Here is a 14,037-nt window from a genome sequence, read left to right as displayed (position 1 = left end):
TCCATGGTATGCTACACATCGTGGCTCAAAACCGGACCATTTAACATGGCTTTGGGGCAGTTTTTATTAGAACTTGAAAACTACACATTAACAATAACCTCTGGTTTGTATGACCTTCCACAACTGTAGAATGCATTCTACAGTGTTTTGATAAAACAAAACGTCACGCGAATTCTTCCAGTAAACGTACTTGGGTATTCCTATGATTCGGTGCTTAAAAATTCCCGAATAATATTTTAAATTTAAAAATCAAGTAATGAAAAAGAAAAGGTTCAGAAGAATATATATAGAGCTTCTTTATTCCAGATGCCATCTTAAATGCTTAAACACTGAGCTTCTTAACTTTTCTTTCACTTAATTTTTATTAAAACTGCACATTTTCGATGGGTTTTGGCATTAAGCCCTTTCCCAGACCGAAAAATCTGTGGAAAACACCCCCTCCCCCGTGGCTGGTTAGTCTAGAACTCTCAATTTCTGATAGAAAGAGCACCCTCCGAAGTTTCTGCGACCAGGAGGTGGAGATTTGGATGAGGAAGAGACAGCCCCCCTCCTATACAAAATAATTCTGCTCTTTTTGGGCTTTAATGTTACTCTTTCCTGTCATAATAAAAGCGTGGACCAGAAACACTCCCAAAAATCAAGAGGGATTTAACATCAATTTCACATATTTCATGCGTTTTCTACGGGTTTTTTGTACCCCTTCCTCCTCCAAAAAAAGTACTAGCTCTGGCCCTGGGGATTACACGTACATTCCTATCTCAACCCTCCACTCGTCTACCATTTAGAACTAATTCTGTTTTATCTGAATAGACCAATAAGAGTTGGAAAGTTTTGTCGTTAAAATGCACCCTTTGAGACATCTCCCTTTCTCCCTAACTACAGAACAATCAGAAAACCCAATTGTAGAGGTTTAGAGCCCTTCTATGCAAAGGTTTGGATTTGTAAAACAACAGGAAATTTACCAAAGACAGTGAAATTTGTTTATATCTTAAAAATAGTTTTGCTAGGTATTTTCCGGGGTGGGGGGGTTGTGTTTTCCGGGTGGGGGGATAAACACTGGTTCCCGCTTGAAATACAATTAAAATATGCACTGAATTTTTACTTGAACACAGATTGAAACTACAAACTTATAATATCCTCTGGTTTGCATGACATTTCACAACTACAGGATGCTTTCTTTTTCTATTGTTGATAAATTGAATTATCAGGAGGATTCTTTGTTTCAAACTAGTCACCTAAAAGATTTCCTTTGGGGCTGTGATTAGTTCCAACTAGAAGTGTAACTTTTTTCACAAGCTTGACTCTATGGTGTATTAGTAAATTATGCTCTGTGCTGAATGTGTGTACACACCACGCTAGGATGGCTTTTCTCCAGCATGCGTTCTTTGGTGGCTAAATAAATTGCCTCTAGTGGTGAAACTTTTTTCACATGTTTGACACCCGAAAGGTTTCTCTCCCGTATGAGTTCTTCGGTGTCTGGATAAATCAGAACTGGAAATGAATCTTTTTTCACATGTTTGACACCCGAAATTTTTCTCTCCCGTATGAGTTCGTCGGTGTCTGGATAAATCAGAACTGGATGTGAATCTTTTTTCGCATGTTTGACACCCGAAAGGTTTCTCTCCCGTGTGAGCTGTTAGGTGTTTAGATAAACCAGAACTAGAAGCGAAGTTCTTTTCACAAATTTGACACTCGAAAGGCTTCTCCCCTGTGTGTATTTTTTGGTGGCGAAGTAAATTGCCTTTAAAGGTGAAGCTTTTCTCACATAGTTGACATTCAAAAGGCATTTCCCCAGTATGTGTTTTTTGGTGTTGAGATAAATTGCAATTGGAAGTGAAAGCTTTTTCACATAATTGACACTCGAAAGGCTTCTCCTCTATGTGTATTCTTTGGTGCCGAAATAAATTTCCTCTAGAGGTGAAGTGTTTCTCACATAGTTGACAGGCAAAAGGTTTCTCTCCCGTATAAGTTCTTCGGTGGTAAGGTAAATCAGAGCTAAAAGTGAATACTTTTTCACATGATGTCTCAGCAGTGTCTAGGATAAAAATAAAACCAGTGAAACTCAACAAACTTTTTTGAGATTTGACTAGCAAAATTATGCTTGAAATAAGATTAACATTCAGAGTATATTATAAATTATCTTTGAGCAATAAGTTTATACTAAAGGATTTGAGACTTTTATAGTATTATATTTTTTTCAGGTGATATAAGTTGTTTTAAAGCAGATTCAAGTTTGTTAAACCTATGGTAGTCTAAACGTCATTTTATCATGATCTTGGACTAAAATTGCCAGAATTTCACCTGATTTATTATTCATAAGAGAGATACTTAAAGTTGAAAAGATAAAGGTACAAGTTATTTTATTTCTCTTGTCGCGTCACAGAAAGCTTAATGATTTCTCCCCGTTGCAATTAATTTTGTAATAAAAATATCTGAGGCGAATAAAATTTTTATAAATACATCAAATTCATTTTCAATAAAAAACTTGTTGTCCAGGATTGGGCAAATAAAAACTATGAATAATTAAATAAACTAATTTAAATGATCAAAAATTCAATTAAAATAGAAATAATTAACTGTCAACTCTACCATAAATTATGGCTAATAAATACATCAATACTGAGTTCCAACTTTTTTTTTCTGTAAAACAACAAACCAAAAACAGTATAAATCACGTATCTTTCATTAGATTCCATTGTTTAGGGGAACAGAAAAACAGCTAATTTGTCCGCTACTCTGAGAAAATAATATCACCTTTTACTATATGTATGATTAATCAAAATATGGAAAAAAGCTACATAGGAGATGTCTTTAACCTGAAAACCTAATTTTTTATATATAAGGTTTCACGAGGTTTACTTTGATACGTAACTAAATACAGAAAGAAACAGTTTGCTTATTTAAAGCCAAAATAGAAATACAGTATCGACTTCTACTTTGACACCTCACCAAAGCGCGAAAAGATAACTGAATCACGTGACAATTTTCTAACGATGGTGACTTTGACCCGTGGAATCAGATTGTGTTACTGATAATGTTGAAGTCAAGCCCGGTTACACCAAGTGAAAGTACTGAAAAAATTAATCAACAATCCTAGATTTCTATTATTAAAAATCTACTCCTGGAGATAAGTTGACACCATTCAAGTTACCATCATGTGCGATTTAAAAGATGGCATTAAATAGGGTTTGACGTTAATGCCTTCTAAACACAGTGTTGACGCAAAAATATGCAAAAAACATGTTTTGTCATTTGATAACTTATAAAAGTTGTTGATTAAATGCACAAAAATAATTCATAAATGGAAATTAAAAGCACCATAAGGACTTAATCAAACACAACCTACTGTATACACTAGGGAGGACTCCCCATTGACATAACGTCACTTTTTACACTATTGGTTCATTGTGGTTTACAATAGCTTTTTATTCACTTTGTCCTGGTTCGATGCCTTGGCCGGGAAATGCGTGGTTGGAGCAAATCATCCTAAGTTTCCAATGTTTTCACCCAAATTTCAATTTGATAAAGGTTTGACTCAAACATACCACATATGAAAAATGGTTCTAGGCGTTTACCCCCCCCCCCCGTGGAAAATAAGTCGTTCCAAAATTTATAATTTTTTTTGTGTTTTTTTTATTATTTCCGCAGGGGAAAGTAATTTTGGTACTCGTGTATTATGCGCCACTCACTCAAGTTTACTCTGTGTAAAATTCGAGAACAAACCGGTTTTTTCGTTAGTTTCCTCGTTACTTTAGAAATAAATTTGGGCTATTGATTTGCACATTAGGGGGGGGGGGTGTGTAAAGAATAGTGACTCAACATACAAAATGTGTTTGGAACAATTATTCTGCATATTAGATGGATAGATAAATAAATGTATTTTAAAGCCAAATATACGGCTATGAACACAGTAAAATAACAAATGAAAGGCACAAATAACATAAACTTTGGTCAGCGATAATAATAAAACACTTAAATGAAACAAGAAATACTGGGAAAACGGTCATTGAAAAAAAAACAAAAAAACATTGGAAAAACAGTTAAAGAAAACATTACATTTACTTTATGCTGGTTTTTTTTTTTTTTTTTTTTTTTTTTTTTTTTTTTTTTTTTTTTTTTTAGTTAACAAAATTTTCAGATACTTCGCTATTCTTCTGTAAGTCTTTAGTGGCCATATACCTAGATAGAATTATTTTCTGACTTCAAACTGCCCAAATACTTTACCCCCCGGTAAATACTCCTCCCCCGTGAAAAAGAAGGCTTTCCAAATTTGAGAATTTCATTTGAGTTTTATTTTTTTATTTTCGTAGGGAGAAGGAGTTTATTGACAGAATATATGGGATATATCTAATTTGGGCTATATATTTTCACATGAGGGGGGAGAGGGGTAAAGTATTTGGATATTTTGAAGTCAGAAAACAATTCTTATTTTATAATATGCAGAATAATTGTACCTAATTTAACCCCCCCCCTAATGTGAAAATATATAGCCAAAATTTGTTTCTAAAGTAACGAAGAAACCAGTTTGTTCTCAAGTTTTATACATCGTAATCTCGAGTCAGTGGTGAATAACACACAAGTATCGGATTTTTTCATGGAGAGAGAACTTTAACGTAAAGAGCGAGGTCTTAAGGAGGAGGCAACCCCTTTCATCTATGTAATAATTTCTGTTCGTTTTAAGGTTTGATGTTGTTCCTCACTTTCAGTAGAAAAACTTGTTTTTTTTATTTAATGACTTACTGACAGTATTTGCTAATGGGAAACATATGTTTTTTAAAGAAAAGTAAAGAGCTTCATTAAACCAAAAATGAGCAGAAATAATGTCAAATAATCTTCAAAGTAAAAACTATGCAGTATAATAGAAAAAAATTAAAAAAATATAAAATAATTTTTATATGAAAAAGACTGTCAATAAAAAACGAACGGAAATTAATATAAAAAAAATTCCACAAAACTAATTTGTCAAAGAATAGTAAAGAGCCTTGTTAAGCCAAAAATAAGTAGAAATAAATTCAAATAATTTTCTAAGCGTAAAACTACCACAAATCACCATAAATAAATAAATTAAACCCAAAACGAACAGAAATTACATTAAATAAGCGATTCAAACTCAAAATAGAAACAATTAGCATGAGTAGGGCTGACAACCCCCACACCTCTTCATGACCAGAGAATAATTTGCACTTTACTGAAAACAAAATACATTTTAAATGTTTTCACTTTCTTGACTTTAACAAATAAAGAAGTATTAAGACTATTAGGAATAGATGTGAGAATATGTATATCAAATTGACAATAGGCCTACACGGTAATTTTTTTTTTTTTTAAGTAAAGCGCAAATTATTTTCTGGTCTGAAGAAGACATGGTGTTGTCAGCCCTACTCCTTTTAATATTTGCTCGTTTTGAGTTTGACTAGGCTATCTGTTGTAATTTCTGTTAGTTTTGGGTTTCATTTATATGTTAATGATGATTTGGGGTAGTTTTACACTTGGAAGATAACAAAAACAAACTCCTAGAATTTGACAACGCTTTTGTCCGTAAAAAATTTAAACAATTTAGAATTTGTTGGTTCCCAAAGCCGACTGTCTTTTCAAGGGATAGTCAAACCTTCTTAAACTTTTTGGTACCATATGTTTAAGCTTGATTTTGATGATTGTTCGCCTGAATTTTTTTTTCTTCTTCATTTTTTTTTTGTTTTTTAATTTTTTTAATTTGGCACCTGCTACTGCCAAAATTTGCAGAAGTTCATATAGAGGTCTTTTAAACATGGATTTACGTTTTTTTTTTTTTTTTTTTTTTCAAAGTTTTTAAGATACTTCTGGTGTGTAAATTCCTCTTTTTCCAGTTCCTTGGCGCTTTTCAACGAAACAAAAAAAATTCAAATAAAAGTTTCAAATTTAGAAACATTATTTTCAAAAGGGGGGAGGGTATTTTCCGCGGGGATTACTCTCCGTGGGGGGGTATTTTTCGTGGGGGACATTTTCCAGGAGGGGGGGGGGGATTTTCCGCATTCGGGTATTTTCCGAGGGGTTAAACACCTTTCCCCATTCACTTTACTCATTTATGTTGTATTACTGTGTTCATGGCCATACATTTGGCTTTAAAATACACTTATCTATCTATCTATCTAATATGCAGAATAATTGTACCAAACAAATTTTGCATGCAGACCCGCTATAATTTACCCCCCCCCCCCTTATATACAAATCTATGGCCCACATTTGTTTCTAAAGTAACAAAGAAACTAACGAAAAAACCAGTGTGTTCTCGAATTTTACACAGCGTAAACTAGAGTGAGTGGCGCATAATGCAAAAGTACCGAAATTCCTTCCCCCTACGAAAATTAACAGAGTAAAGCTCAAATAAAATTGTCAAATTTGGAAAGCCTCATTTACCACGGGGGTTGGGGATTTTCTGCGGGGGGTATTTTCCACGGGTTATTTTCCGGGGGGTATTTTCCACGGGGAATTATTTTACGGGGGGGGGGAGGTATTTTCAGAGGGGGTTATTTTCCACGGGGAGTATTTTCCGGAGGGGGGAGGAATCACCGGGAGGAAGGGTCAGCCACCAAGAAACATATCCTTGCTATTGGACTACTTCTTTTTTATTGTTAGGTTCTTGACCTAGAAACATTTCTATTGAAAATAGTCTTGTGAACACGGATCTCTGATTGATAACCTAACAAAGATAAGAAAAGCTGTTTTATATAAGTAGAAAAAAAAAAGCATTTTATAAGTAGAAAAAAGCAAAAACAAGCCCACTTAGCTTGTTGGTTATAGTAATTTTTGTTAAGATATCCTTAGGTAAGCAACACTTCAAAATGGGACTGAACTAGCATCTTTCAATCATTACTGGTAATTCTATGAAAAGGAAACAACCAAGTGATTTCCCTATGTGAACTGAAGCTAATTTCTCCTATAGAAAGCGAAATTCCCTGAAAGTTTTTGTGAAAATGCTCTTGAAAGTGACACTTCTTTCAGTAGCTATGTAAAACCTAATGTCAATAGTCCATTCTACTGGGGAACAAACAAAAACATTTTTATTTATTTAAGCAGCAACTTTTCCTGGCTGGAGAAATAAAATTTTTGAATCGGATTTCACAACAAAATCAGCGGTTCAAAGACAAGCGACATCAAACCACAAACAAAATGACGCGCAACGAAATCAGCGGTTAGAAGAGAAGTAACAGTGAGAATCACAGCAAATCGCAAACGAAAAAAATACACAACAAAATCTGCGGCTAGAGGACATTAGCAACGAGTATGATCAATCGAATAGGAAGCATTCCGGAAGTAATCGAAACCACAATAGAATAAAGGAACGCGTTATATTAGCGCCGCTCTAAAATGAAGGATGCCATTGCAAATGAATAGCTTAGCTTAGTACGAAATTGGTGTCCAAATGTACAGAAATAAAGCTCAAGATATTTGAAAACATACCATTGTCATTTCTAAAATCTAACTCTAACAGTTTGATAGGGTCAAAATCAGGCTCAAGTTTCGTAGATGTGCATGGACGAATAGAAGATAAATTGCCTTCATGTCCAGATACTGAAATAGGTGGCGAAAGTCCAAGAACATTTTTAGTGTCACTTGTGAATGGATGTCCAACTTCTGCAAAAAAAAAAAAAAAAAAATACAAGCAAATTTTTACAAGCATAGTCAGGTAAAGCACGGCCGCCCAGTTTTACGCAATTTCGGAATCAAATACAGCTTTCATCTACACTTAAGATATGTTTAAAAAATTAGAAACCAAAGATACTTTTAAAAAATAAAGAGACGTATATATATATATATATATATATATATATATATATATATATATATATATATATATATATATATATATATATATATATATATATATATATATATATATATATATATATATATATATATATATATATATATATATATATATATATATATATATATATATATATATATATATATATATATATGTGTGTATATAGTATATATGTGTGTGTATCGTGTGTATATGATATATATATATATATATGTGTGTGTATATATATATATGTATATATGTGTATGTATGTGTGTATGTGTGTGTGTGTATATGTATATATATATATATATATATATATATATATATATATATATATATATATATATATATATATATATATATATATATATATATATATATATATATATATATATATATATATATATATATATATATATATATATATATATATATATATATATATATATATATATATATATATATATATATATATATATTATATATACATTTATTTATATTTATATATCACAGTTATGTGAAAAAATTGAAGATTTGAATGCATGGAGAAGTTTATATTAAATTGCTTAAAGAGCAAGAAACTGGTGATTGCAAAAATATTTGCATATATCAAGGAGGCACACTTGTGCCTCTATAAAGAGGCGACCCACCACAATGTTAAGCGATTTCAGGTCCTAGAGGTCGCAGAGAGACGGCGGTAATCGCATTTTGTAGCCCAAGCTCAAACTAAGAAACTTGCAAAATTTCATCCTCCTCCGACTTTATCTTCATGGGGTAAACTGGGCCGGAAGTTTGGACCCTCCCACCACAGCCCCCCTTTAACGTTGTCCGATTGGGCTGAAATTTAGAGGTTAAGCTTTACTAGGGCCCGAGAGCTTATCCTCGAAATTTCAGCTCAATCCGATCACTCCTTCCCTGTATTAAAAAACCAAATATAGCCACATAAAATTCATCATCATTTCTTTTTTTTCCTTAGCAATGCCTAAAGGCCACAGTTGGCAACGGATGCAGTTGAATGAGGGCTCATTCAAAGCAGAATTTGACCTGTTAGGGCCTTGTGATATTTTCAGACCGAAAATATTATCCCCCGACATTACATTTATAAAAAACCTTAGTATTTTTCAAATAATACAGATAAACAGGTTAGACATGCTTTGTTATGAAAATATCTGCGCGTCAATTTTCATAACAAAGCATTTGTAACCTGTTTATGTGTATTATTTGAAAAAAAAAATACGTTTTCTAAAGAGTTAAAGAGGCTGAGTTACAAGGTCAACCCTTAAAACGTACAGGGATTAGGAGGCACAGTTGGGGGGCTGTTAAAGAGGCTGTGTCACAAGTTCGAACCTTAAAACGTACAGGGATTAGGAGGCAGCCTGTACGACGTGATTTGAGTATTCAGGAATTAAAAGCCTTAACACAAGAATGTTCAAGAGCGGGGGTTTGGGGGCGGCAGCCCCCCAACTTCAACTCCTGACACGATGAGCTAACAGTTAGTCAAGCAATAATAAGTAATAAACTGTACAAAAACGTGCAGAAATTATTTGAAAAAAACTACGTTTTCTAAAGAGTTAAAGAGGCTGAGTTACAAGGTCGAACCTGAAGACGTACAGGATTAGGAGGCACAGTTGGGGGGCTGCCGCCCCCAAACCCCCGCTTTCACAGCCTTTAAATAAAAAAAAAAACTTTAAACTGAAAGTAAGGAGCGACATTAAATCTTAAAACGAACAGAAATTATTCCGTATATGAAAGAGGCTGTGCCCTCCTCAACGCCTCGCTCTTTACGCTAAAGTTTGACTTTCTCACAACTCTTTTTTAAACAATCAAAACTTTACGCTAAACTTTACGCTCTTTACGCTAAAGTTTGACTTTCTCACAACTCTTTTTTTAAACAATAAAAACTTTAGCGTAAAGAGCGAGGCGTTGAGGAGGGCACAGCCTCTTTCATATACGGAATAATTTCTGTTAGTTTTAAGATTTAATGTCGCTCCTTACTTTCAGTTTAAATTTTTTTTTTTTTATTTAAAGGCCGCGAAAGCGGGAGGTTTGGGGGTCGGCAGCCCCCCAATTGTGCCTCCTAATCCCAGTACGTTTTAAGGTTCGACCTTGTAACTCAGCCTCTTTAACTCTTTAGAAAACGTAGTTTTTTTCAAATAATTTTGACAAGGGATTACAAAAATTCAAAAGCCTCAGAAAAGAAAACCAACAGTTTGAAGCTTAGTTGAAATCGTTGTTAGAAATCGGACTTGCTGTAATAATCAAGTATCTTTATGATGAAAATAAATCGGTATGAAAAGACATCAAATTACGTAAAGAGCAGAATATTTTAACAAAGGATTACAAAAATTCAAAAACCTAAAAAAGGAAAACCAAAAGTTTGAAGCTTAGTAGTAATCGTTGTTAGAAAAACATCATTACCAAATTTCTTTTCTTATAAGTATAAACAATGTCTTTTTAAGGCATGAAAATAAGTTGAAAAATTTCTTAAGTTCAATTCAGAATCGCTCAAGTTATTAAGTAAACTGCCAAATATTTATGGTGCCTGAATAAAAAATTTTATGTTTTAATTCAAACTAGAAAAATACCTGAAAATTTTTAAATTATTTAATTTTTTTGTTAGACAAAATGAACTCGCTACGTGATTAAGCTTACAGGTTTGAAAAGACATTAAATTGCGTAAAGAACAAAAAATTGGTAGTTGCAAAAATATTTGTTTATATATTAACAAGGAATTACAACGATTCAAAAACCTTAAAAAAGAAAACCAAAAGTTTAAAGCTTACTTTAGTAATCAAATACCTTTGAAAAGACTGAAGTATGAAAACATAGCAAATAATCTGCGGCTAGAAGACAAGCGACAATAAGAATCCATATCACTGTATATAAATTTAACAGTACAATCAAACTCATTCATTTTTGGCTACTGCATTATCGGCGCGTACAAAAAGTCTCTCACATTTAATCTGCCATCAGCGGTCCAGTGTATCCCTGGAACACGTATTTTGGCAGAAACTTTCTCAAAATGCCTTCGAAACCAACTCGAGACTTTCAAACCAACTTGCAATCATAGGCAGCGCAACAGCGCTGCGTAAGTAAAGAACGATGTTGGCACAATGTATTATTTATTAATTTTTTTCGTTTTTTTTTAGAACAAGGTGCTTCTTATTGAAGGAGTTGAAGTGGAAATTTCAAAAAGGGCTGACTGGAAATTGAAAAGGCTAATGCCCTTTTTAATAGTCGAACGTGATTGAAGGGCAACTAACACCCCTCACACGCCCACCATTACCCCAAACACATGTAATCAAATGTTTGAGACAGCCATTTTGTTCAGCGCTGTTGAAATTTCCAGAAATTATGTCTTTGAAGACGGCAACCCCCCCCCCCCACAGCCCTCAGGGCAAGGGTTGTAAGTTATGCACTTGGAGCATATAAGGTTTTTATAGAAAGCATTGCCGTAGAAACTTCAAAAAGGGCTCATTCGATTGAAAATTGCGAAGACTAGTGCTCTTTTTATTAGTCGAGATTGATCAGAGGGAAATTCCCCCCCCCCTCCGCAAGCCCATCATTTCCCCAAACACTTCCGATCAAAATTTTAAGATAGCCTTGTAGTTCAACGTAGTTGAAAGATCCGGAGATTATGTCTTTGAGCGTGACAAACCCCTCACTCCAGCCCTCGGGGCAAGGGTTGTCAGTTATGTCCTGGGGGCATATAAGGTTTTTTATAGAAACTGAGCCCGCATAAACTTCGGAAGGGGCTCATTGGATTGGTAATCAGAAGCTCTAGTACAATTTTTTAAAATCAAAGTGATCGGGAGACAGCTACCCCACCTCCCACACACACACACACACACGTCGTATTGTCCCGAAATGCATCTAATATAAATTTTGAGACAGCCATTTTATTCAAAATAGTCCAAATATAATATAACAAGGCTTTTGGGGTTGAAATAATACCCCAGGCTTGGTGTAAACTATGCCCTCGGGGCATTTTTATGGAAGGGATTACAGTTAAACTAAACCATGAATTTGAGAATAAATCCCGATCCCTTCAACATGACCTGAAAGTTTCCATTCAATGCCCTCAGCAGTTCCTTAGATAATTTTGATACGTCCATTTGACAACAAGTCTAAATATAGTATATTCTGATTTTATTCAAAATTCTCCTAGCATTTTCTGAAATTTTCACCTGAATACCCCAAGCCTTTTGGCAGACCTAGGATCAAGGATGCTCTCTTTTCGCAATAACCAACCTTATGCAAACAACAAGCAACTTCCATGACTTACAACCCCTCCCCTTTCGGCTGTGTGTGTTTGATTTCTTGTCCCTTTTCTTTGCTAGCTTGTCGATCAAAGCCGTTTGGCATCACAGAGAACTTGCAAAGCTGCCAATTGGCTGAAATGGTAATTTATTTGAGCTAATTTCAGCGTTTTCTACTTTAGTTTTGGATATGATAAAGGGTATATTTTTTTTTTACTAATAATACACAATATTCAATAAGTACCAACACAAGATAGATAGTTACAAGTTACAAAGTTTATTATTTGGAGAGGTACCTGGTTTCTTTAAAGCCATAGAAGCCATTTCATAGAATCCAAATTCAGGGTCTTCAGCAGGCTCTAAAAGAGACAAGGTGGTCTTGAGGGTATGACCAGGATTAGACAGTTTATTCGAGTCTTTTGTTCCAAAGGTCTCATATTCAGCTTCGACTCCTGAAAAAAAAGCAATCTTACAAAATTGATTTGACTGTTTCAAAACAAAAAAAAACAAATTTAATCTCTTCTGAAAATATCAATAGGACAAGTTGCTTTAAAAAAATAAATCTGGATAAAATCATCACTGCAAACAACAGCGGCAAGTCACAGATACTTCAGAAAAGTATATGAGCTGGGAATTAGTAATCATTAAGCCGAAACAACTGGCGTTCAAAAGTAGCTTTTAATTTACTTCAACGCTGTCCTTAGCATACCATGAAAATCTGACCTTAATACCCTTGACTGTTCTTAATTTTGAATAAATGCCCTTTCAACACACTAAATGCATACAGTTTAATTTCGTTTAGTTCAACCTCTCCTGATAGTTTTAAATTTTACCCTAATAAATTCCGAAAATTTTGCATCCCCTTCAAACTTTGTACAACGACCACTTCCATACATAAAGACCTAATTTTCAGAACTTTCAACTACGTTGAACAAAATGGCTATCTCAAAATTTTGATTGGATGTGTTTGGCGAATAGGGTGGCGTGAAAGGGGGGTTAGTTACCCTCCAATCACTTTCGACTATTAAAAAGGGCACTAGCCCTTCGAATTTCCAATCGAATGACCCTTTTTTGAAGTTTCTACGGCAATGCTTTCTATAAAAAAAAAACTTAAATGCCCCCAGGGCATAACTTTCTACCCTTGCCCTGAGGGCTGTGGGGGAGTGTCCTCCTCAAAAACATAATTTTTATTAGGAAATCAACTATGCTAAACAAAATGGCTATCTCAAAATTCTGATTGGATGTGTTTTTGGAAATGGTGGGCATGAAAGGGGTGTCTGCTGCCTTCCAATCACTTTTGACTATTAAAAAGGGCACAAGCCACTCCAATTTCCAATTGAATGAGCCCTTTTTGAAGTTTCTACGACAACTTCATCGATACGAAGTGCCCTGCTCTAAAGTAAAAAAATAATAAATAACACATTGTGCAAACATCATTCTTATATGCCCCTAGGGTATAACTTGAAACCCTTACCCTGAGGGCAGTGGGGGAAGTTTCCTCCTCAAAAACATAATTTCTATTTGGAAATCAACTACACTGAACAAAATGGCTATCTCAAAATTTTGATTGGATGTGTTTGGGGAAATGGTGGGCGTGAAGGGGTGTTAGCTGCCTTCCAATCACTTTCGACTATTAAAAAGGGCACTAGCCATTCCAATTTCCAATCTAATGGGCCCTTTTCGAAGTTTTTTCGACAACTTCTTCGATGCGAAGTGCCGTGGTATGGAAGAAGAAAACAAAAAATAAATAATACATTATACTAACATCGTTCTTTACTTAGGCTGCACGACTGCGCTGCCTATGATGGGCTCGATTATATCAGACATCCATTTTAACCAAACCAACGAATTGGAATAACAACACTGAAGAACTTTTACGACGGAAGAATTAACTCCTACTTTAACTAAGCAATGAAGCGTTTGCAAATGTACAATGTTGTCAAAAGCGCCCAAAATATCAACCAAGTAAAAATTAAGTGGCGTTTTTTT

General features: G+C 34.4%; 1 protein-coding gene across 2 annotated transcripts in view; it reads right to left on the bottom strand.

The window, feature by feature from the left end:
• Window positions 1-281: 281 nt before the first annotated feature.
• LOC148947980 (uncharacterized) overlaps window positions 282-14,037 on the bottom strand; it is a 35,403-nt gene continuing 21,647 nt past the window's right edge. Inside the window, exons 3-5 of one of the 2 annotated variants that reach the window (XM_089095163.1) lie at window positions 12,345-12,500; window positions 7,441-7,614; window positions 282-2,035 (exon numbers count right to left, since the gene is read on the bottom strand). In XM_089095163.1, coding sequence (XP_088951289.1) covers window positions 1,356-2,035; window positions 7,441-7,614; window positions 12,345-12,500 — 1,010 coding nt within the window. In that variant the 3' untranslated portion in view covers window positions 282-1,355. The remainder of the gene's footprint in view (window positions 2,036-7,440; window positions 7,615-12,344; window positions 12,501-14,037) is intronic. The other variant, XM_089095164.1, reaches the window with a different exon arrangement.

The sequence above is a fragment of the Artemia sp. Qi Xiang Cuo genome, chromosome 10 (assembly GCF_049724085.1).
Source record: "Artemia sp. Qi Xiang Cuo chromosome 10, ASM4972408v1, whole genome shotgun sequence".
Taxonomy (NCBI): domain Eukaryota; kingdom Metazoa; phylum Arthropoda; class Branchiopoda; order Anostraca; family Artemiidae; genus Artemia; species Artemia sp. Qi Xiang Cuo.
Note: the sequence above shows the minus strand (reverse complement) of the source record. Positions and strands in the feature narration are given on the sequence as shown.